Below are 24,047 nucleotides of genomic sequence, written 5' to 3'. Positions count from 1 at the left end.
AAGTGTTTTATAGAAATAGAAAGTAAAAAATAGAAAGGAAAAGGCTTTGAACCCTAAGTTAGCATGCACTTAATAAAGTAGGGCCATAACTCCATATCGGAGAACTTTTTTTAGGAACATATCGGAGAACTTTTTTTTTTAAGTAAGCCTTCCGGCAAGCTTTATTGATCTGATAGAATAGTTACATCGTTTACAAGCAAATGTCGGACAAATGCTGGGGGATCATCTTTCCAAACATAAGAGTTTTTCTCTAATCTTGCTTGCCTAGCCAGCTCATGAGCTAATTGATTACCCTCCCTATGACAATGAGATATGGAGATTTCCACAAACTCCTCCCAGAGATGATTACACTCCTCAAAAATAGCAGCTGACGCCGTGGCTGAAAAACCCCCCATCACGCATTATATCCACCACCTCTGAACAATCAGCTTGGATTTGCACACGAGTGCAGCCGATCTGCTGGGCCAGTAGCAGACCATCTCTCAATGCCGAGGCCTCCGCCATTGTTGCATCCAGAACATGGGAGATGTAGCTGTACGAGGCTGGGATGAAGCTCCCCGAGGTATCTCTTATGATTGCACCAGTGCTACCAATCCCCCTTGTCTCATCAAAGGATCCATCGACATTTATCATCAGGAATCCCTCCACCGGCTTCTGCCATTTCTTGTTTATCACCGCTGAAGCCTTGGGAGCTAGCGCATTATTTGTTGCTATCGCCGCTATCGACATAGCAGCTCTCGTTGGAGTCTGAATATCCTCCCCATGTACTACTCGCCGTCGCTGCCACCAAATGTACCAGCAACCTGTAATTATCAGTTCAGACCGGCCAATGTGGTTAAACTCCTTTGACAAGCCTCCTGTTCGGATAATTTCTTCAATCACTATTGATCCTGATCTGTCCACCATCAACATCCTTTCAATTTCTTCCCACACGCCCAATGCGAGCCAAACATCCTTTGCTCGGCTACATGTAAATAGGACATGTTTGATATCCTCTGCTTCTGTCAAGCATCTTGGACAGTTGACACCATCAATCGGTATATGCTTGTTTGCTAATATAACAAAGCATGGTAGGCACCCATGGAGGGCTTTCCATGCGAAAATTTTTATCTTGCTCGGACAAGGAAGCTTCCACAGTTGGCGCCAGACTGAGCAAGCCCTGTACCACCTGCTACTGTGGGATATGACTGATTTCCGAACTGATAATTCCATTAAGTGTGGTAAGCTGATCTCACAGAGAATAATCCATTCCGGTTATGGTGCCAGGCCACAACATCCTCTCGACCGTACCTGATGGGGATCTGTAGAATCCTCTGAACATCCACTGGCCAAAAGATTGACTGAATCAGCTCAACATCCCATCTTCCATTTATAGGATTGATTAGCTCATCTACCGTGGATACAAGATGTTACCACGGGGAGTTAGTACCTTCATGTTCTGACTACCAGGAACCCAATTGTCCTTCCAGATATTAATCTGTGAGCCATCACCAACTCTCCATATGTAGCCATGTTTGAAGCATTCTAAGCCTGCTAGTATGCTCTGCCATGTGAAAGAACTACCACTCTTCGAATGTGCCTGTAGTAGCTTTCCATCAGGATAATATTTTGCTCTTAGTACCTTTGCGCATAGGGATTCTGGTTCACATAGTAACCGCCATACCTGTTTTGCCAACATTGCTAGATTGAAACTGTGGAAATCTCTGAACCCCATTCCCCCTTTATTCTTTGGTATACACAATTTCCACCACGCTTGCCAGTGGATCCTTTTCTTCTCATCATCGTCTCCCCACCAAAATTGCGAGATAGCATCTGCATTGTAAAATGTTCCCTTTCCTGCCTAGTCTAGATAGAAAATATATTTTGATTTTTGAATGAAAGGCCAAGGTTCAAATGAAAATGGAACAAAAGCCAGGCCCATCGCCCAACCGGAGTGGGACTCAACAGTCTCGCCGCCGTCTCCACGGCTCGTCCTCAAACCCAACCGAACCAACCCAACGGAAAAGACGACGAGGGTTTTGCCGCCGCCATGGCGACCCCTCGCGCTCACATCGCCCGCCTCCTCCTCCACCTCCGCCGCCGTCCCAGGAACCTATCACTGCCCTTCTCCCCCTCCTCCTCCGCCCACGGGCCCCTTCCGGGACCCTCACTGTGGCCGCCGCCCGCGCCGCTGGCGCCGCCGGCCGGCGCGTGGGTGCGCGCGTTCCACGACGGGCGGCCGCGCGGGCCGCTGTGGCGGAGCAAGAAGCTGATAGGTAAGGAGGCCCTGTTCGCCATCCAGGGCCTCAAGCGGTTCAAGGGGGACGAGGAGAAGCTGGCGGATTTCGTGCGGCGGCACGTGGCCCGGCTGCTCAAGGCTGACAAGCTCGCCGTGCTCGGCGAGCTGGAGCGCCAGGAAGAGGTCGATCTGGCCGTGAAGGTGAGGCCTTTCCCCATTTTCTCGCTCATTTGGGCGAAACGGCTGTTTTCATTCATTCGAATTTCTCATTCAATTCAAGGGTGAAATTGGTGCCTTCGATCGAGTTAGAGAGGGTACAGCCATAAAATGAAATTCTGGTGATGCCGGTGGTGCCTTCGCAGCTTCGCTGAATTGTTTGTAATACTGATAGACATGGGGTTGCAGGAGATGTATTAGAGAGGCAGTAGGGTTAAATTTGAACCCCCACTGTTTGTCAGCATGGATTACTTTCTGGATGCGTGGAACCGTGGGGATTTTATTTTTCGCATGAGAAGTAGTAGTACCATGTAGGACTCCACACCTTGAATTGGTGGTGAATTGATCAGGCAAGATTTGTGCGGTTGTTTTACTCTAAAAAGGTAGAAAATAGCTTCTGGTTATCTTTAAAGGTTGTTCCAGTTACCACAGAGAAATGAAACAATGCCTCTTATGATTCATAAATCAAGAATAGTTGATTTGGTATTTTCTAAATTTGTGCTATGTCCAAAGTTGTTTTTGTTAGTTGTTACTGTCCATTGCGTTCATTTTCCTTTTTGTAATGTTTAGCATGCAAGGTGCCTTTAAAACGTGTTAAATTATCATAGTAATACTCTTTCAAGTGATGAATTTTGATGAAATGAATATAGATCTTTATGGGTCGTGCGGTTATTGTGCTCTTATACTGGAAATATCATGGGGGGTTAACAAAGTGCATCATGTCCGGAGAGATGTAGTTCTTTGAATCTCAAAAGATATCATGGGGGGCAAGTCATTTCTTTGTTGGTTGATCCAGAAAATAAATGTTGCTAACATAAAATAGTTTTCTACATAATACTAAATTCGTACAGATTATAGTGGGATATTCAACTCAACTTCACTTTATTCAAATTTTGAAATGACATTTTCTAATCTTTGCTGCTGTTGGACTTACTAGTCTCTGAACCTTTTCTGTTGTTGGACTTACTGGTCTCTGAACCTTTGCTCTGTAGATGTTTAGGATAATACAAAAGGAGGTTTGGTATAAGCCAGATGTTTACATGTACAAAGACTTGATTATTGCTCTAGCCAAGTGCAAGAAGATGGAGGAAGCAATGGTAATCTGGGGGAACATGCGAGATGAGAACCTTTTTCCTGACTCACAGACTTACGCTGAGGTCATAAGAGGATTCTTGAGATATGGTTCCCCATCAGATGCAATGAATATTTATGAGGACATGAAAAAGTCACCTGATCCACCAGAAGAGTTGCCTTTCAGGGTATTATTGAAGGGCCTTTTACCTCACCCATTGCTAAGAAACAGAGTGAAGCAAGATTTTGAAGAGTTGTTCCCAGAGCGGCATATCTATGATCCTCCAGAAGAAATTTTCGGCATGCGCTAAGGTAATAGTTGTCATAGCCACATGAACCTGCTGGGCGTTTAAGTTTAATGAGATCATTTAGTTGCTCCACTGATGTTTTATTGCCGCTATCTGAAAAACAATTCCACAGAATTTGATTTTTGCGGTGGAAAATTTTTCAGGTCATATATACATATGATTTGTGTGTTGATTGGATGGTCATGTTACAAAGCAGCAACAAACTGGTAGGGTGGACACAGAATGATCATTCTGCTTTCTGATAGCCAGATGCCCATACAGTCACAGATGTTCAACTATCCGCGCAATCACTGGATTAGTTGTCCGTATCATTGTGCAAATTATTTTAGTAAGCCAATCTCATAAGTATCAGGATAACCTCAATAAATGCAATGGCTGCAATGCAGGATATTCCGAGTAGTAACAGAAACGATTTGGTCTCCTTTGGGTCCACTTGTATGATTAGGTTGTTAGAACATTGTACTGCTCACATTAATGTTGTTCATTCCCTAACCACTCGAGAGTTGAGATGCCTGCTTTTGATGAACATGAAGGTCTCTCATTACTGTGTCATAAACATTTTGATTATTTACTATGGTCACGGGCTGTGATGAACTGCGATAAATAAGAGGATAGAAGTGAGCAGATGGATATTGCACAATAGTAGCCCAGAAAAGTGTTCCCATTGTGATTGTAAACAGCTTCTGCTGAAACTATGATTAAGATTGACATATGAAAAACAAGACATGGTAATTATGGATATGATTTGTAGAAGTAAAGTTACACACTTTATATAGGCCTTCATAGTACTAAAATACAGGCTAAAATTGCTCTATCAAAAACATGTCAAACCTAAACCTACCAAAACTCCAAAACTAGATCTCATCAAACAAATATGGGTATATCTTCCTTCTTCCAGCTTTTTGCACTTGTTGATTAAGTGTGCTTTGTTAGTTAATCTAGAATCCCGATCGTTTTTATTCTCCACGATGACCTGAATGATCTGTGCTCTCTTTCGAGCTGTATTCACCAGTCACTGCCAATGACTGGTTTTGCCAGTCTGGGGATCAGCGGTGCTTTATTGCAGTTTTAGTTACACTTTCTCCAATCAATGAACATATTTAACTGTTCTTCACGTATCTCACTTGATTCATATAAGCTAGAGGACAGTTAAATATCCTTTTTTTTCCTTTATAAACTATAAAAAGGAGACACCAACTGAGGCCAAGGAACTTTCCTGCCAAATTATTAAGAATCAGATAGTTTCTTTTAACGTTCATCTGATTTTTTTCCTAGAACAATGCCGACAAGTTGGCTACACGGAAGCCAGATAGACACTTTCATCTTATACCGAAGCGGCTATCACAGATCTGTCAAGGTCCCTCTATTGACACTCTGAAACTTTCACCCAAGTAACAATCGGAGACAAGTTGCTCACATGATTCAGAGCAGTAGTGCATTAGAATTATAGTGAAAGTACACCAAGCCGTGCTAAATGTACTTTGCATCTGATAAGCACAGTGCAGTGTAGCTCATGCTGCCATTGTCAACGAAGCCCACTTGCAATAACCTGCGGCAAAAATATGCCTGAGCCAGCAGCATCAAGGAATCTCAGATGATGACCAAGATACAGAACACTGAAACAACGTCACAGGATGCTTTGCTCTGGTAGAAAGATCTGTTCCCAAATGGAGATCTTAACAAGAGCAATCACTTCGGCAGAGCCAATTTATGTCGACGAGAGAAGGTTAACAATAACATAGTCATATGATGGGGCAGGTTAATTATGTCCGGATCATTGATCGGCAGGTTAATAATGCCAGAATCATTGGTCCTGAAAGGATGGACACGGACAGCTCATGTTTGAGCCTTCTCTGCCGTCCAGCGGTTCAGAGAAAAGCAGTCTGAATATTTAATCGATGCCTGTGAAGATCTGCGCAGTTTTGGTTGCACGAGGGGGCTGGTTGTCATGGACTGGTCGGCCCCGGCAGTGCTCGTCGGCAGGGTAGAAGAAGCTTCGTCCTCATCCGTGTGCTGGGTTGATTCTGTCGATCATCCTTGTAGCTAGAGCAGTTGACATTATGGCACCATGCACGCATGCGTGTTGGCCTGCTGTTGACAGCTATATATATCAACTCTCAAGCGTGCGGTGGTCCTGATTAGTCAGCCTTCATCGCAATTCCATTCAATCCAGAAAGGGACGCTTCTTAGATTTGTGAGATTGAATCTACGAAAGAGAACAACTGGAGGAACATGAAGGGTCTTTCAAAAAAAAAAAGAAGGATGAAGAACATTCATGGTGATTCAGACTCAGATTGTCTTCTTCCTTGATGTTTCTTTAATTTATGTAACTATTGTTTTAGATGTTACCCATCATGTTCCAAGTCCAGCAGTGTTATGTCGTTTTTTTCTGTTTAGTTTTACAATTGCTCGTTTCCAAGTACCAGGATAAATGAGTTATCTGACCTGACTACTGCTGAAAAACTTCTAGGCAAATATGTCAGTCAAGTTTAACAGCTGACGGTAAGAATCTGTCTGAATGAAAAGGTGGAGACTGAGACAATGAATAGTATATAGAGACGAATTCTGTCAACCAAACAACTAGTAGACAACAGCAAAACATTGGAGAATGGAAATGGAGTGATTTACGTTTGTTTTGACATGCATTCTCCAGACACAGCAAGCAGCCAGAAGCTTCCTAGTTCTTACCTCCTGTCATGTGCATCCATAAGAGGTAAAATGGCATCTTCAGTTCAGGAGGCAAAGAATTCAACAATGGTGTCTCTCCTGGAGGCTGGAACACAGCACCTGTCATCTGCAGACCGGTGCTGTTTGCTCCCTGCAAGGCACAAACAATTTATATTCTGAACAAGTTCGTATAAAATTGAGCTGCTGTTTAAATCCTGTCTAGTGATTCCTCCACACATGTGGTGGCATCGATGTGCGATAAACAGAGCATCTTCGCCGATCACATGGTCACAAGTTAACGGCACAGCCTGATTGATACACGAAAGTCCACTTTTGAATATAGTGTGAAGAAGAAAAAGAAAAGATACTACTGCATTTTTTCATTCCTATTAACTTCTGTCAAAGATAAATTGTGTGCAAAGTACTATCCCTCATTTAACCAAGAAGGTGATGACCTGGGTTTGATCCCCAGCGTGGACTAGGGCGAGGACCTAGGAGAACCCAATCGAAAAAGGTAACAACATTTTGCTTCTTTGAGTTCGCTGTACTTTCCAATGCAACCAAGACATGCATCATCCCGCTGATACCGAGAAAATTTCCTCCTTTCTGATGCTACAGCAGCTCCTGATTTGCAGGCCTGGCGCATGCCGAGTTTCACCTTCCAAGAACCCGCCCAAAGCTCATTGTCAACTGCCGGGCAGAACACAAGGTCCTGCAAAAGCTAGACATCAGCTACCACTTCCGAGGCTCCATACCTGGACACAGTTGTAGCCTCAAAGCTGACTTATGGCTCTTGAGTCCGGATGCTGGCATGCTGCTGAGCTGCAGATGCAGCGCTGCTCCGATCCTTCTTCTTCCTCCGTAACATTCAGTCAGAACCGTGCATCCAGCCAGATGTCAGCTGCTGATTCACTCAGAAGTCAGAAGTCAGAGCTCCATGCTCTACCTCAGTTCTGGGTGCTGGCTCCATGCCCCCATATGAATTCCTAGAAGCCACCTCCCTCCAATCATTTTTTAGAGCCACCAGCCATGAGAGAGACTGAGAAATCAAGATCCATAAAGGGTGGGTGCGCGCATGGCCATGCGGCTTCTGTCCAACCCAACACCCCCAACATTGTTTAACCAACCGATCATTGGGCAGTGAGCAAGCTCAACTGGCCGGCCGGGATCGAAGCCACGGACGCCATCTCCTATATAACAGCCCTCCTAGCCATGGCATGCCAGGCACATCTCGACAAGCTCACTTGTGAGAGCAAGAGCTTCTGCATCACAATTTGGTCTCCTACTCTACATTCAACAACACATCCATCATCCATTCATCCTCGCTCTTGGGTTCTCTCACTCGTAGTTTGAAGAGATGCCTCGGTTCTTCCTCTTCTGCTTGGTGTCCAGCCAACTGGCCATGACGGCCGTCATGGCGCGGCCGTTCGCCGTCTTCTTGGACGGCGGCGCGACGAGCAGCGTAGCAGACGCTCCTTCCGCTCCTGATGTGCTACGCGTGCACTCCCTGCTGGAGTCCAGGTTCGTCGGGTCGCCGCTGAGCTCGCACCACCGCCAGCACGGCCCCTTCGACCGGAGGTTCGCCGGCGGCAAGATCATCGTGGCGGGCCTCGCCGCGGCCATCATCGTCGCCATCTTCTGCTACATCCGGATCACGAGGAAGAAGAAGGTGGAGGTGGAGGTGGAGCCAAAAGTTTGATTGCTAGGCCTGACCATACTCCTTCGACTTCAGAGAAAAGAAAAAAAAATCGTTTGAGTTCGACATACACAGAGTGAGGATGGATATATGGGGTCCAAGTGTAACCCCCGTAGATTCGTTGTAACATGTAAACAAGTATTTGTGACGAATATAGATGGTTTCTGTGACAGAATCCTTCGAGTTGCAGGTGTTTCTGCTTGGAATCGTTGATCGTTGTCCATGGGAGCAATTGCATGAGCTTAGAGCTTAGTACTAACTAAGTTGATGGGTTGTAAATCGCGAGACGAATCTAATGAGCCTACTTAATTTATGATTTGCAACAGTAATGCTATAGTAACAATCTGCTAATCATGGATTAATTACCATCATTAGATTCGTCTCGCAATTTACAACCCATCCGTACAAAAAAATTTATAAATAGATTTCATTTAGTACTCCAAATTAATAAGATTCTGTTCTAAAAATTTTTGAGTCACTCATCTAAACACGGCCAGTATATCAAGAGATCAGCTGCTCGTAGTTTGGACGGCTGAGTTGCGATCCTAAGGCATTGGTTTCAGAGCTGGACGGCGATGAGAGAGCTGCTATCCAAGCCCTTGTTTAATTGCAAATTTTTTTGAAATTTTGACACTGTAGTACTTTCGTTTGTATTTGGTAATTATTATCTGATCATGGGTTAACTAGGCTCAAAAAATTCATCTCGCAAATTACGGACAAACTATGTAATTAGTTATTTTGTTTAGCTACATTTAATACTTCATGCATGTGTTTAAAAATTCGATGTGATGGGAAATCTTATAAAGTTTTGGAATTTTGGATGCAACTAAACAAGGCCAAGCCAACAAAATTATTCCCGGTCTGTGATTAAATGCAGGCATGTGATCTGCTCTCTGCCAAGAGAAAAACGGTACTACAGTACTACTAGAAAGCCCTGACATTTGGCCACGTGTTCTGACTTTTTTATAAAAAAAAAACAGTTCGAGGCAATCAGATTTGTCCGTCATTGTCTAAACTTTCCCCATCAATGCTGCTGCTAACACAACAGCTAAAGATCAGCAGGCCAAAAGCGGCAGCAATGCTGCATTATATGCATGGTGAACAGCCACAGCATCTTCAGGATTTGCCAGTGATTATCTGAATTTTCACCAATGATGATGGCAACAGAGACACACAAAAGATGAGTTGACGAAGTGTTGCAGCTTTTGTAGGATGAACACGTACCCAGCAGGCCAGCATCTCCTTGAGCAGTTGAGCTTCAGCATGTGCAATGATTGTGTTATCGTTCTTGCGATGTCCCATGCAGGGCACCATCGATCAACCGGCTTTAACTAACTCGGCCGTCCACGCACCTGCCTTGAGCTGATTGGCCACCAGTGGCGAGGACGAATCGTATCAGATAGCGTAGCGAGAGCTGACCGATCTTGGTTCAGTTGGATTGTTATAGTCGGGCCACTTTTTCCACTTCAGTTGGTGTAACTGATCGATCTGTACTAAGTACTGGAGACTGTGCTACAAGGTTTGTTGGCTTCACAGTGAAGCAAATCGCTAGGAGGGACCATTCAGGTCCTTGCCTGACGCTGTTCTTCGATGAAATGGCACCTGAAAGTTTTCTCCTTTTCTTTGGTTTCGTTTCTTTTTCCGAAGATCTAGAATCGGTTCATAAAAAGACATTCACTTTGTCCGCTTGGTTTGTCAGCCAATCAACTAGCAATGCTTTTCTCTCACACCAAATCAGTACCAGCCACCAACCACCAACTAGTTAGCAGTATTTTTCTCTCATAACAAATCAACACCAGCTACCAGCCACAGCTAAGCGTACAGAGTAATTATAACCGCTGCAATGAAGATTTTTTTTCGATACGAGGATCGACCCGTTTCCATTTTCATATAAACCGAAATACCAGAGTGCAGCCATGGAGATCTTTAGATGTAGATTACGAGCCGGCCTTCTGTTGGCGACGCGATATTATAATATGAACCTTCAGGATTCATTCATCTGGCTGGCATGGCTCTTATTATTATTAACTTTTTATGAAGCATACCTGTATTAGGTATGGCTCTTTTTATTCAGTTATGCAGTGCAGCAGATTCAGGACTCAGGCTTGGGCCCTAATAAGAGACAGGCCAGTAAGGAGAAGGTGCGCGCGCCTCATCAACTGAGCCCAAGCATGGCCTGCCACTTCGGCCCAAACAGAATGTATTCATGGGCCGGCGAATGGATCGCAACCCTGACTCGGAAATGTCGGCGCTGATTCTTAATTACCACGCGCAATTAAATTCCCAAAAATAATGCACCCTCCTTCTTGCGTCTCAAGAAGGCGGTGGAGAGTTCAAAAAGAAGAAGAAGAAGAAGGCGCATCAGCAGCGCAGTTACTAGTAGAAGCAACGAGGCCCATCGTCAGTGGCGCAAGGAGAGCGGCCGCGCGCGTGTGACTTCTCCCAGAAACCCCCAAACCGCCGGCGTCTCGCCTTCCCCTTCCCTCCCCCGGCCCACCCGAGCCCCCGGTCCACGCGCCGCGGAGACACACGATGGCGGTGACCGACGCTGCGGCGATGGCCGTCGTGAGGGCGGCGCGCCCGGCCCTTCGCGGCGCCCACGACGGCGTCGCCTTCGCCGCCCACGCCGCCTTCCTCGCCGCCGGGTACTCGCTCTGCACCGTCGGCCCCGCCGCGCTCGCCGACCCCCCGCCCTCAGGTCCGTGCGCTCCCCCACCGCACCCGCCCTAGCTCCCTGCCACTTCCCTAGGGCTCCTGTTTGTGCAGTCTGGTCTCGGGCACCGGCCTACCGTGGTCGGTTGGTTAGGTTATGCGAAACACCAGATTTAGGGTTCGCATTTGGGTTGGTCGGTTGGTCGCCTTTGATGTTCAGGGTCTCGTATTTATGGGGCAACGCACGGAACTTTACCAAGTACTGATACTTGATTGATCCCGGGATTCACTTCCTTTTTTTTTATTTCACCTGTACTGAATTTCTAGCGATGGCATGTGATTGCATATTGCTCCAGTTCCTTTCAAATAGATCACTGTAGCCCTGTCTGGTGGTCAGGCAAAGCTGCTGTAACCTGGGGTCGCACCTAATTCTAAGAAGAAAACGAATTACTAGCCCTGAATCTACATTTAGGGTCCACTTACCAACCATACTGCACGGACATAATTTTAGTAGTCCAATTTTGGTATCCTTGGTATTAAGGATGATTCACCTGTCCCAACGGTCTTGGAAAGCAATCAGGTGTCGTCATTGCCATTTGGCAATGGGAGAGATGATGGTTTTAGTCTTTAGAGAAGTATACCAATAATGTATGAATAATAAATTAATAATCACTGTTTTAGAATCACTGTAGGTGCTGTGGATTTCTCTTGAGTATTTATTGCTCCCTTCTTAAATTTCTCTGATAATGATTCCCGTTTGGCCAACAGTATGAAGTTTTATATCTATATTGTATGATTCACTTAATTTCAGGCGAAGAGGAGGTGGGGATCGATGGTTGGAACAGCATGGAAAACTGCTACGCCTTTTTGTATAGCAAGGAGGAGAAAAGCAAGAAGAAACGGGTGCTAGTGAAATGTCTGGTGATCGGTGAATTACTTGCCATCGATGTCCTCGATCTTGAGGCACAAGATAAGGGCCCATATAATATCCAGATCAAGTATGTTGCGATCCTGCAATTAGCTTTTTTTAGATGTCCTGCAATTACATTTAGTTTGCAACTTTTTTGGTTTCCCTGTTTCAGGGGATATATGATTTATTAGCATATAGGATATTAAATAAATAAAAGTAGCAGCACCCATCTACAAATAATTACGGGTAGTCATGTCATGTTCTGGTAGATATGCTGATATAACTATCAGATGCATGGTTTGTGCTGTTTATGAAGACAGGCATCTTGTAGTAACTGATACAATTTTCTACTTCGGCATATGTTCTTGTTTCATATGTCTCTGCTTGGAAAACGTTATTTCAGCAACTTTGATTTTTATTTAGTGTATTAATTTGCCACAAACAGCTATTCTGAACATTCACTATGCATGCCCACTCTTGTAACAGATGGTACAATCTAGAATCCCAAGTTACTTTTGAAGGGCTATGAATATGATGTGATAGTAATTGTGACTTATTCTCTAATATGAAAGTGATGCACTAAATAATGAGCCCAAAACTAGCAGAAATGCATTGGCATTCCTGAACACTATTTCCTGAACTATTCCTTAATCATTTGTCTTCCAGTTTATTGTCAAGTTTTGACGGTGATTCCTTATATGTAGCGTGAAAGATTTCTTCTCCGAAGAGCAGCCCAAGAATTATGGGGATATGTATAAGAACTTTGCCGGCCTCATTGAGACTGTGAATTCAAATGTGTTGTGCAAATTGTATGGGAAGGATGATGGTGCAGTAGCTGGTAAGAACCCTGATGCTACTGCTGAGAATCCTAATGCTGAAAGCAGTTCATCAATACACAGGTATTATTATGTTGCTTTTATGTTATGGCAGCACTCTTGCAATCAGAGCAAATTTTACCTTCCTGCTCTTTTATCTTCTGGGATTGATATCCTATAACTGTTGCAAATAAAGATTAGCTAGTAGTTGGTCTAATCTGTAGATTCTCATAATTTTTTTCACTCTTGTGGTTAACAACTTTTAAATGTGTCATAATTGTTCTTGTTCTCTTGCATTTTCTTAACATAAGACGCTTGTTTCTCCAGCTCTGAGAATCCAGATCCTAGAACTGCTGACCCTTCCAGGTATGATCCTATACCATTTTTTGTCTCTTTTTATTTGCGTATGCTTGTTACTTCTCTTCCAGCTCCTACGCTGACTTGGGTGATTGATCATCTGTGTAGACTTTTCCAGTCTATTATCAAAATTTGGCCCTATTTTTTGCTCTTGTTGTTCTTTGATATAATAAGACTTGTAAAGTACATTATTACCCAGACACACTAACTGTATGTAGAGAAAAGCATGTGTGTTTTTGTGTTTCTGCTATATCCAGCTCACAGAGGTCAAAAGTGTGGAGTGACTAATAACGAAACTTCTGAATATAGTATTTAGTTACTTGATTTTTTTTTAGAGTTACTATTTAGTTACTGGTTCTTGGTACATACCATAAAGTAATTTTTTCAGTGCACTTGAACACATTCCCACAATAAACTCATGAACTGTGTTAGTAAATACTCCCTGCGTCCCAGAATATAGCTACGTTTAGACTTTTTCGAAGTCAAACGTTTTCAATTTTGACAAAAAGGTAAATAATCATAGAGGCTAATAATATAAAAATTATGTTAGTAGATTTATCGTGAAACCAACTATTATATCATGTAACTTTTTCTGTTTGAAATAATTTATTTTTAGAAATATGGTTGGTCAAAATTCTAAAAGTTTGATTTTGAAAATACCTAAACGTTACTATATTCTGGGATGGAGGGAGTACTATTTATTTGATGTATGGCAGTTATCATATTTGTGGTTTGCATTGATGTCCTTTCTTATGGGCCATGGCTAATATGTTTTTATTTTGTACATGTGCAGCCTGATATATCCTCCAACAGCTCCTCTTGGTATTGATGACCTGTACCCAGGGCCTGGTGCAGGCTTCTACCCTCACAGGTATGTCTTGAACCATGAAACTGCATGTAGAACACATGTAGACATCAGTGTCTTCATATATAGTTAAATGTGCCTATTTTATTTTTGTTTGTTTGCAGTGGTATTGGTGGTGGCAGCATGCATGTTGGTAATATTACGTCCACCGAGCACTTTCCAGTTTGGTCACCTTATGCATGTGCATGTCTCAACATTCATCTTACTCCTTATTTTTGACACTAAACAACAGGTCCAAATGATCCACGTTTCTTCCCTTCAAATCCCTTCCCTTCCCCATTTGGTGGCCCTGGGTATGTTTCGTTCTTGTTTCACTAAATTTTGCATTTCAGAAATCATTCAGTGGTACTTTTTTTTGTTTAGTTTTGAATGAAAATGAATGTTTGAAAACAGGAGTGTTCCACCAGGTGGTCGCTATGATCCAATTGGCCCGCCTGGTGTACCAGGGTTTGAACCATCAAACTTTGTTAGGTAAACTAATCATTGTTAGCATTTTGTTCAGATTCTTTCCCATTTATAAGTTCCAATGTGGCTGCTTTAAAACCCACTGATGATTAACTAAACGGCTCTCGAAATATGTTTTTTTCCTAGTGCGGGTTACTATCCTACATCCTTTGGTATAATAGACGAATAACATCTTATATGTGTACATATTCTCCTTGATCCCCTCAGAAGCTTGAGTGATATTCAGATGAAACTGTCAATGCTTATCCAGCAGTCCATTGATAGCAGAATCAGCATCTGAAATCAACATGTGATCAACAGGGCAATGCGAACTAAATGTTTTCTTTTCGCTTGTTGATGTAGGCGTCCAAGGAGGCCTCCTGGCGGGAGCACTCACCCAGACCTCGAGTTCTTCCAGCAAGGCCCAGACTTCTGAGACTCAGAGGCCAAACTCCACCTACTCCCACGAAATAACATGGCTCTGTTTGGCACCTCAAGCTAGAGAGCGCTCTATATATGTGTGACTTCGACTTCTATATGGCAGATAGTTGTGTGTTCCAGACTTCGCCTGTAAAGATGGATGTGAACCTTTCTGTATCTACCCTTAGCTCGAAACCGTTCTTTTCTCGCAGCCTATTGCATTCTTGTATATATTTTTCCATCAGTGTTGCACCGACTGAAAGCGAGAAACTTGTTGATAAGTATTTGTCAGGCCTGCGAAAGAGCATCCACTGTCGTCTTCTGGCTGGGGCATATCTGAGCGGGGCGCGGCCGGAATATCCAGGCGGGAATGGGTGCCGTCCAGGCCGTTTCAGAAATTTGCCGGAGCAAGCAACGCTCGCAGAGGGATGGCATATTGGCATTGGGAAGGGATGGGAGGAGCTGATTGGCTAGCGCCCCGGCGCTGGGCCAGCCGGCGTTCGGTGTGGTACCCTGCGTTGCGACGCCGAGGCTTTTGGGATGGTTTCCCCGATTCCCCGCCCGGGGGCTCCACCGCCCCTGCGCCGTGCGCGTTGCCGTGCGCTGACCCATGGCATCATGCGCCTCGCCTTCGCTGAGCACCCTTTTTGGTCCGAGGCACGTACGTTACGTCACCATGGTGTGCAAGATGGCCATGCAATCGAAAACAGTGGCCACGATACACCATCCGTGCCGTCGAAAAGAGGGATAACAATATCTCAACTCACCACGATACACCAACAGTGTGTGCAAGATGGTCTCGGAAAAATCCGTTGCGAGTGGACAGGGTGAGAGCGAGTGAGACGGAGCCCGTGGACACGGTGGCGCCGTGAATCATTCGGCTGAGCCCTTTTTGGCATTCCTAGGCTAACACACTGGCCGAGCCTGCCTGCCCCTGGTTGGTTCGGTCCGGGGTCCCTAGCGGAGGGTAGCCGCGCCGGCCATGATGCGGCCCGCCGGCAGCGGCGGGCAGAATTATTTAGCGCGCCTACGCGCGTGCCATTAGGCGGCGGAGCTAGTTGCCTTGCCCTTGCGCCCCGGATCGAAAGGGCAAAGCACCAGCCGCCTGGGTTACGCTGCGCTAACAACCGTGCCCCCGCCGCGCTGCGAATGCGGTAACCTCGTTGGCGCCATAACAGGCAAGCTAAGCGTGGTGCTTTTCCTTGCACACCAATCGGGTGACGGCTGGCCACGCCAGATCGGATCGCGTCTTTGCTTTGGATGAGCGCGTGGCAGCTTCTGCGAGGCTACCATATCTAGCTAGACACACGCTCATCATCTCTGGAATCCCAGTGTTCCAAGAGAAACGTGCTGTTTTTTTTTAAAGCCGTTCAGCATTTCCAGCAGAAGGTTCTGCTTCTGCTGCAGAGATCCTAATAACCCAGCTTTTCGTGGCTACGGTCAGGAAAATCAAACCACCGAAAGAGGAGAACTAGCGAAAAGTCACCACAATCCCCGCTCCCAAGTGGTTACCTTGTCATTCAAGTGATGCTGTCCGCTTTTCTTTTTCTCTCGACTAATTTCAATTTTATGAACACGGTCGAGATATTTTACGAACATGGGGGTGAGTGAGAGTGAGGGGGGCATACAAGGAAAACAAAACAAAATTCACATCCCTTTCAGCCCCTCTCCTCTTATCATGTCTACGCTATACGCGTCGCAGCTGGTTTCCCGTTGGCCGGATGGAGGCTTGAGCAAGGGAGCACGCTCCATAATTTCCTTCTCACGACTGGAAGGAATACAGCCACTTGATGTGGATTGATTGACAGGTAGGAAGATAGATACCTTCCCCAATTCAAAGACTTGTTTAGTTGCAGGGTGTAAAATTTTTGAAATACTAAATATAGACTAATCATAAAATTAATTATAGAACTCGTCTGTAATCGCGAGACAAATCTAATGTGCCTAATTAATCCGTCTCTGCAGGTTGTTACTGTAGCATTACTGTATAATTACAACTTAATTAGATTCATTAGATTCGTCTAGCGATTTACAGACCAACTGTGCAATGCGTTTTTTATTTCGTCTAGATTTAAGTCTCCATGCAGGTGCCGGAAAAAAAATTGGAATTTTAAATTATGCAACTAAACAAGAGAAGACTTGCACACCACATAAACTGAGACATGGAAGGAACGATATATGATGCTTTATATATACATATATATTATGTATGAAATGATGCAAGCCCTATGGCCTAAACCTAACCTACCTGAATGAATCATTGTAGGAGTATATATTGTATGATTGTGTATGTACTCATCCATCCAGGGGGAGGAGAAGCACAAGGAGCACTCAACCAACCACCAGCCAACACAAGCTCACATGGAGGATGGGCTGTGCCCAGCTCACTCCCTGCTGAGCTGGCACACACACTACCAACTCACCAAAGAATTTCATTCTCCCTTGGGGAAGGAGAGGAATCTCAAAGACCACACACAAGACCAGCCCCCAATTGGCTTCTCAGCCTACTATTTTTTTTCCTTGTTCTTTTTCCCCCCTTGCTTGCAACACATGACTGACAAACTTAATATCACACAGGTGCATGGACAAGAGGAGAGGTCAAAAAAGGAAACGAGAAAAGAACTGCAAAAAGTACCCACATCTGCCTTAGTAGATACATTCCAACCTCTGCAGGTAGTTGCAGTTGTTTTTGTTGCAGCAGCAGCACTCTCTCTCACTCACCACAGGATTTTACAAAGGGGAAAACTGGCTCGGCATTCTAGGGTGTTCTTGTCTCTCTCAGGCAGCACACACTCACTCCTCACCTCTGCTCCTGGCGCTGCTGGCGGTCTCCTGCTACTTCTCTCTTCAACCTCAGGTGAGGAACACCTGCAAAACAAGCATAGCTTTTTTTTAGACAGTCCTGGGAGTAGAAAAGTGATTTAGGAACTAAAAACATTGCAAAGAGAAAACAGAACTGTAGAATGAACCAAAAGAGCTGTTATTTTTTTCTTTTCTGTTGGAGTTTGAGGCACGGTTTAGGCCTTAGAGTTCACATCAATCATGTGAAGTTTAGCCATAGGGGAAAACAAAGTGAGCTCATGACGCCATACACTGTTCCACCCTTTCCCAGCAATGGAGATGTGTGTCGTTGCAGCGTTCGTGTTCCCTGCACCAGCTTTCCATTTCCCAATGGAGGCGGCAGCAGCAGGGAAGGAAGCCACGGACGGAGACATGTGACGAGACGAGACACACATTCTAACATGGAAAGATAACAATCTGCAAAGGAGGGGCGCGCCCAAAAGCAACAGACCCGTAACAAACTCGGAAAAGAAGGGTTTAGGGAGAGACCAGATTAAATTCCTAATGAAGACTTAGAGTTTAGGGAGAGACCAGATTAAAAGAAGGGTTTCGGCAAAAATCTTTGCTTCAAAAGCAGAGAAGGCCAGGAGTGCAAGCATCTAATGCTTACTATACTCCTCTTGACACCTGTGGGACTGTGGGAGCATACAAGCAATTTGACCCAAACATCATCGCAATTACTATCAAATTGAAGTTCACCAACGAACTCAAAGTTGACACCTTTTATTTACGAGTGATCTGACCAAGAGCATAGACAAGGGCTCTAGCACTGAATCCGATGACAATGGGCTATCGCACAAACATCGGGTAATGTAATTTCCTAAGCTCTTAATCCACGTTTGGTTAGATTTAATGAAATTACTGTAGCATCTTTGACCGCTAATTTAGAGTATCAAATGAAGTCTAATTACAAAACCACCTCCACAACCCCGTGTAAATCGCGAGACAAATCTAATGAGGCCTTTGACCGCGCGATTAGAGGATGGTATTGTAGCATCACTGTAGCAAATCATCAATTAATTACCGCCATTAGATTCGTCTCGAAAAGTTACACCCATCCCTGAAAAAACTTTGCAAATAGACTTCATTTAGTACTATTTAGTACTCCATACATACGAAATTCTATTTTCGAAAAACGTGCGCGAAAAATTTTCTCAGTAACCAAACACGGCCATGATTCGAACACTTTACACTTGTGACTTGTGTGACCCAGAATAAAGAAATTTTCATCTTTATCGAAGTGGTAAATATAAAAAATGGCAAAGGCTCACAATCCCACTGCCGAAGCCATGGCTTTGATTTCGCAAAACACCAGATGAACGGAGTTTCCTGCGAAGTTAATGGCTCCAAATTCAGATGTAACTGAAGACATTAATCGATCTCCCCCACCCCCACGACGAGAATTACTCCTCCACAAGCTTCCAACTCCAAGAGGCCATCAGAATTCAATCCTTCCAACTCCCCTCCCTCACCGAATCCACCAAAGAACGAACCGCCCACTCGCCAACTTGTAACTGACGCCCACTGATCCGAGAAACGCGAAATAATCTTGCACGAGATCGCATTTTAAAACTCTAATCTGCTCGCGGAATCAAAGGCCTTCAGCTGCATCTCATCGAGTTTGCTAAAATTTATAGCCGAATTGGAATCCAATCGGCGAACTGAAGATCGAATCAGAGGTCAAATTCGATGAATTCGACTAAAACCTTCACACGGGAGTGGATGGAATCTTGGGATAGAATTCCATCGAGTCGACGTCGGAACGGGAACGACGAAACAAACCACCTACCTACCGGCCAAGCGAGAAAGAGGTTCCTAACAAATCGAGATGGGAGCCATCCCACGAACAAATCTGAAACAGTGGAGGCGTGCCAGAATCTCACCTTGCCTATCCTTCCACCTGGCGGCGGCGGCGGCGGCCATCCCGGCGGCGGCCGACGGCTTGCAGTCCGGTGGGTCCTCGAAGAGCGACCTCGAGAGGCTCTTGTGCGCGTACCCGATGTCGAAGACGATGACCCCGGGCTGCTCGCCCGCGACGAGGATGCCCTTGACGGGGAGCCACACGAAGAGCTCCTCCTGCGCGAGGCCCTCCACACCGCGGAGCGCGCCCTTGCTGAGGTTGCCGCGCACCATGGTGTCGAAGTAGGCGAGGTCGCCGTTGTCGTACTTGGCGTAGCACGGCGCCGACAGCCGCGCCTGCAGAAGGCCGTTGGACTCGTCCAGGGTGTACGACTGCACGCCCCGCGGGAGCAGGCCGCCGGGGAGGCCGTGATCCTTCAGGAGCTGGTGTATCGTACTGCCGGCGCGGACGGCGCCGGAGATGGCGTCCCTGGGCGCGTCGCGGGAGAGCGATGGCAGAGGCGCGGAGAGCAGGAGGAGGCACAGGAGCGGGAGCGCGGCGAGCGGGGAGGGTAGAGGCGGGAGCTTTGCCATGGGAAGGGTCCCGCGCGGCGGCGGCGAGGGAGGGGGGAGGCGGAGGCGGAGGCGGAGGAGAACGATGAGGGGGAGGTTTTAAGGGAGGAGAATGGGGGATTTGAAACTGAGGAAAAAGGAAAAACAAACTCAGGCTGGAAAATGTGAAGTGCTGACGGAAATGGTTTTCCTTTTTGCCAGATTTTTGTTGGGGTTGTTACTTGGGGATGCAATGACAGCTTTGCCCCTGGCTGATCTGGTGAGAAAATGGGGAAGGAAATTGGTTCCGACTTCCGAGGTTTCTTCCCCTTCATTCCCTAAAGAGTTGTGGTTGGGTGGTCCCATACTTTCCACTGGTACATAGAGGGCGAAAATGTGTTTGCATATTGGAACAGTTTATTATCGAAGTTTCGGTTTTTAGCGTTACGTGTTGTTCTACTGATCTAACCAGAAATTCCGATTGGATGACAAATAACGAACCATTAGCCGTTTCCGTGCATGATGCTAGGATTGGCTTGTTCGTTAGCTCTATGTTGTCCATGTGATTTTGTCACGCTATCATCTAGATTGTAATGATAAATAAGTAGTTTGTCGTCGAATTAATTGTTGGTCAAAGTTCGGTTCTAAGCGTTATGCGTTATCCTTGACAAGTTATGGTTTTGTTTGGATGCTCGATAACTGACCATTTGTTTGTTTACGAGTGTGTGATGTTCGGATTGGCTTGTTCATTTGCTAAATTTTCTCTTTGTGATTTCGTCACGCTATCATCTTTATCGTAAGGATCGGTAGCTTTATCGGCTTTGTAACGGGTACTTGGAATCGTATAACAAGTCATCAGATACATACAAATATGTATATACAATTATGTCCGACACGGACTAGTTAATACATTTTATTAATGCCATATCGCTATTACACAATATTCAAACAAATAAAAATTGGCACAATATTTCATTTATCCGATGTGTTAATGTTAAATAGTGCTCTTAGAGTGCTCGTCTAAGTGCATCCCAAACAATTTTCTCCATTAGAATGTCCGGTTGCATTGTTGCTTGCATGTTGTAGGTCACCAAGGGATTTTGCGATCATGTGACCTTGACATGCCATGGGCCATGTTAATTAGTTAGGCTTGATCTGTATTATTAGCAGTGGGTTGCAAGATTAGCTGAGTAAATGATGCAATGGTTGTTCTAGAACGATATCACTTTCTACACGATAAAAATCAAGACGTTAGGAATAATTAAAAGAAATGCATATCCACCCATTATATGTTTTGATTGACATGCCAGGGCCACGTTAATTAGCTAGGCTTGATCTGTATTATTAGCAGTGGGTTGCAAGATTAGCTGAGTAAATGATGCAATGGTTGTTCTAGAACGATATCACTTCTACACGATAAAAATGAAAACGTCAGGAATAATTAAAAGAAGTGCATATCCACCCATTATATATTTTGATGGTGATTTGAAAGCAGAGGCAATAATTCATCTCTTTGGCTTTAGATGCTTATTTTGTTCCTAAAGATTAATAGCCCAAAAAATCCCCTGTGATCGGGGCTTTGTCGAAACTAATAATGGGGTTTGCAGGATGTTTAACGTAGACGACTAGCAATAGATTATACACACCAGCACCATAATTAAAAAGATGCACACAACTTGCATTGGTACACTTCCTTTTCGACTGTATCTATTGTATCATCTAAAGTGTATTATTGTTCATGTCATTTTCGTATCTGTGAATTTGTGCACAAAGTTACAAACCAGTACGAGATTGTTGGGGCCTCCATCAGAGTGTTGGAGAAGCAACGAGCGACCCACAGTGATGGATCCAAAAACGAGAGCTCCCAAGTTGATCCACTTGATGTGTTTCATTATCTACATTTCATGGCTTACAAGCTAATTTAAATATCGAGTTTCCCTAAAAAAAGTAAATAATACTTTAATATTTTTTCAGGCATTAGTAAAAAGCTACAAAAGAAAGTGAGTAGATAGTTAGATGAAAAATACATTTATTGGTTGATTTTTTTCGGTGTAGTTGTGCTACCAGCAAGTGGTGTTGGCACCTGCAACCCAAAATAAAATTAAAACATTTTATTTTTCACTTCAAAATTATTTTGGCAGCTAGACACACGATGGAACGAAATAGAAGAGCTGGACGTACGCCATCAGGAGTTACATATGTTCAAGTAATCAGTATCCTTGGGCAGGGGCATTCCGGTCCAAATGCCAAGGTCCCAGCTGGTCCCACATGCAGCAGAAAACGGTGTATTATTGGGGCCGGGTTGGCATGCATGAGATGGCGATCGCTGGCTGCTGGCGGAGCCCTTCGGTTTTGGCGTTTGTGTAACAACACCGGAATCTGTCAACAGGCGGGCCGCTAAAAATGGCACCCCCGGCTGGACACGAGCGACTGAAAATACGGCCAAAATCAATACCTTCCCTGTGCAAATGAAACCAGCATTTTTAGAAACACAAGACGGTCGTCATTATTTACCATGGCTAGCTAGCATGGTGCTACAGCTTGTATATGGCCTGTCGCACAAAAAATGAGGGTTGTTTACTTGAAGTATATCTCTACTTTTTTTCTTTTAAGTTTATACTAGGTGTCTGTAGCTGTATACGTTTAGGCTTACGTGTACGCAGTACGCAGCATGCGTCAGTCCCTGGTTGGGGTCGCTCAGACCACTGACGTCACGGGCTCACGGCCATCCTCCTCCATGGATCTTCATCAGGACGGACGGAGGAGATCGAGAGGAGGGCGCGGCGCGCACACAAGATCGACGAACCCTGTGCCTGCGCCGGGTTCCGTTTCGAACGTACGCTAGCCACAAGCTTTTGTTCCGGCCCGTTTTCCTACCTAGCTAGCAAGCGTTTCTTCGTCTTTTCCTGACAACACTAATAAAGCCGAAACGGGTTTTGTCCGGTGCCGGAACGGAACAGGTTTTCCCGGCCAAAGCCAGGCTACCTTTTCATCCCTTTCTGGCGTTAATGCGGGCTTTGGCTCGCCGGGGCTATAGCTCCTTGTTCATCTTCATGTGATTGTGCGTGTGTGATGCCAAAGGCAGGGAAGCGTGGATCACGGCACGGCAGAAGAAGGCTCCTCCTGTGGGCGCGTGCCGTCGCTTGTTTTTGTTGTTCGTGCTCACGTGTACGGGGTTTACAGTGTCAGTGGTTGGGTGCTTTCAGCAGCCCGCTGCGGTCCCTGCCTGCTCCGAGATGACGACGACGGTTTCTCACAGTCACAGGGCTCTCTCTCTCTCCATTTATCGCCTTGCGAAAAAAATTAATTTTGGTCATGTTTTGCAGCAAAATATTTGGTTTTCAAGTGGCAAATAAACGAACTTCTATTAACATCTGGGGGTGGTAGTGTGGAGTTGTCAAGATGGTGATCCAGGGGACATGCTGAATTGATTGTTTTGTGTCGGAGGATTTCTCCAGCCGGGTGGCGAAATGCACCCGTCTAATCCTAAGTGCAGGATGAACTTGGGGATAGCCAAGGAATGCTCGATCTAGAGGCGTAAGAACACGGAAGCACACAAGGATTTAGAGTGGTTCTGGCCACCGGAACGTAATACCCTACGTCCACTGTGTGATGTATTGCCTGAGCTTGTGTGCAAGCTGGGGGAGGAGCTATGCCTGTCTCTGCATGTGTGGAAACTTGTGGAACCTCCTTTTCTACCGTGCGTGCTCCCCTTTTTATAAGCCCAAGGGGAGCACGTACACTGAGCGGGGCCTCGACAGGTGGGCCCGGTGATATATTTGATATTGTACACAGCGGAGCCTTAAATACTACAGATCCGGAGATCTTCGTCGTCGGCCTCCGTGCGTACCTTCCGACTGGGTATGGTCTTGAGCCGTCTTGTCGGTGTAGGCAGCTACGAATGTAGAGGGTAGGGTGCAGCGCCGCGTTACCCTCTCTGTTCACTGTTGCGGCGTAATGTTACCGAGTTGCCAGAAGTAGGTCATCATGACTTGCCGTCCATGCGTGGCGCTGGGATTTGGCCGCATGCCTCGATAACTCGCGAGCCGCCTCGGTAACCGGCGGGGTTTCCGTGTTGTCTTGTCACGCCTGTGCAGTCTGCCAGAAGCCGTCTCATGCCCTGGTCTGGCAGCGCACGTCTCAACCACCCGCATTTAATGCGGCAGACGGTTTGGC

The 24,047-nt window shown here is 45.4% G+C and overlaps 4 protein-coding genes across 5 annotated transcripts; 3 read left to right on the top strand and 1 right to left on the bottom strand.

Moving 5' to 3' along the window:
- Positions 1-1,933: 1,933 nt before the first annotated feature.
- LOC120661614 (protein THYLAKOID ASSEMBLY 8-like, chloroplastic) lies at positions 1,934-4,437 on the top strand. Of its 2 annotated transcripts, none has more exons than XM_039940513.1 (3): positions 1,934-2,419; positions 3,427-3,817; positions 3,942-4,427. In XM_039940513.1, the coding sequence occupies exons 1-2, from the start codon at positions 2,030-2,032 to the stop codon at positions 3,814-3,816; spliced, it is 780 nt and encodes a 259-aa protein (XP_039796447.1). In that variant the 5' UTR covers positions 1,934-2,029; the 3' UTR covers position 3,817; positions 3,942-4,427. The 2 variants fall into 2 exon arrangements, with proteins under 2 accessions (XP_039796447.1, XP_039796446.1); XM_039940512.1 differs by having other exon boundaries at positions 1,938-2,419; positions 3,957-4,437.
- A 2,760-nt stretch (positions 4,438-7,197) lies between these two features.
- Positions 7,198-8,362, top strand: LOC120658961. Its single transcript, XM_039937067.1, has one exon. The coding sequence runs from the start codon at positions 7,838-7,840 to the stop codon at positions 8,177-8,179; it is 342 nt and encodes a 113-aa protein (XP_039793001.1). The 5' UTR covers positions 7,198-7,837; the 3' UTR covers positions 8,180-8,362.
- Positions 8,363-10,506: 2,144 nt separating this feature from the next.
- Positions 10,507-14,920, top strand: LOC120661613 (probable proteasome inhibitor). Its single transcript, XM_039940511.1, has 9 exons — positions 10,507-10,874; positions 11,640-11,826; positions 12,443-12,637; positions 12,881-12,919; positions 13,704-13,781; positions 13,880-13,908; positions 14,008-14,068; positions 14,169-14,246; positions 14,583-14,920. The coding sequence occupies exons 1-9, from the start codon at positions 10,709-10,711 to the stop codon at positions 14,653-14,655; spliced, it is 906 nt and encodes a 301-aa protein (XP_039796445.1). The 5' UTR covers positions 10,507-10,708; the 3' UTR covers positions 14,656-14,920.
- A 1,898-nt stretch (positions 14,921-16,818) lies between these two features.
- LOC120661612 lies at positions 16,819-20,068 on the bottom strand. Its single transcript, XM_039940510.1, has 2 exons — positions 19,364-20,068; positions 16,819-17,507 (listed from the first exon to the last, which is right to left on the bottom strand). Exons 1-2 carry the CDS (start codon positions 19,911-19,913, stop codon positions 17,440-17,442), a joined length of 618 nt encoding a protein of 205 aa, XP_039796444.1. The 5' UTR covers positions 19,914-20,068; the 3' UTR covers positions 16,819-17,439.
- Between the last annotated feature and the right edge of the window lie 3,979 nt (positions 20,069-24,047).

The sequence above is a fragment of the Panicum virgatum genome, chromosome 2N (genome assembly GCF_016808335.1).
Source record: "Panicum virgatum strain AP13 chromosome 2N, P.virgatum_v5, whole genome shotgun sequence".
NCBI lineage: Eukaryota > Viridiplantae > Streptophyta > Magnoliopsida > Poales > Poaceae > Panicum > Panicum virgatum.
This window is presented reverse-complemented; position numbering and strand designations above follow the sequence as displayed.

Coding starts and splice junctions, on each gene's coding strand:
- LOC120661614 (XM_039940512.1), top strand. CDS start 2,030: ATGGCGACCCCTCGCGCTCACATCGCCCGCCTCCTCCTCCACCTCCGC. Junction 2,420..3,426: donor AGGTCGATCTGGCCGTGAAG/GTGAGGCCTTTC, acceptor TTTGCTCTGTAG/ATGTTTAGGATAATACAAAA.
- LOC120658961 (XM_039937067.1), top strand. CDS start 7,838: ATGCCTCGGTTCTTCCTCTTCTGCTTGGTGTCCAGCCAACTGGCCATG.
- LOC120661613 (XM_039940511.1), top strand. CDS start 10,709: ATGGCGGTGACCGACGCTGCGGCGATGGCCGTCGTGAGGGCGGCGCGC. Junction 12,920..13,703: donor AGAACTGCTGACCCTTCCAG/GTATGATCCTAT, acceptor GTACATGTGCAG/CCTGATATATCCTCCAACAG. Junction 13,909..14,007: donor TGGTGGCAGCATGCATGTTG/GTAATATTACGT, acceptor ACTAAACAACAG/GTCCAAATGATCCACGTTTC.
- LOC120661612 (XM_039940510.1), bottom strand. CDS start 19,913: ATGGCAAAGCTCCCGCCTCTACCCTCCCCGCTCGCCGCGCTCCCGCTC. Junction 17,508..19,363: donor CAGGTGGAAGGATAGGCAAG/GTGAGATTCTGG, acceptor CTTGTTTTGCAG/GTGTTCCTCACCTGAGGTTG.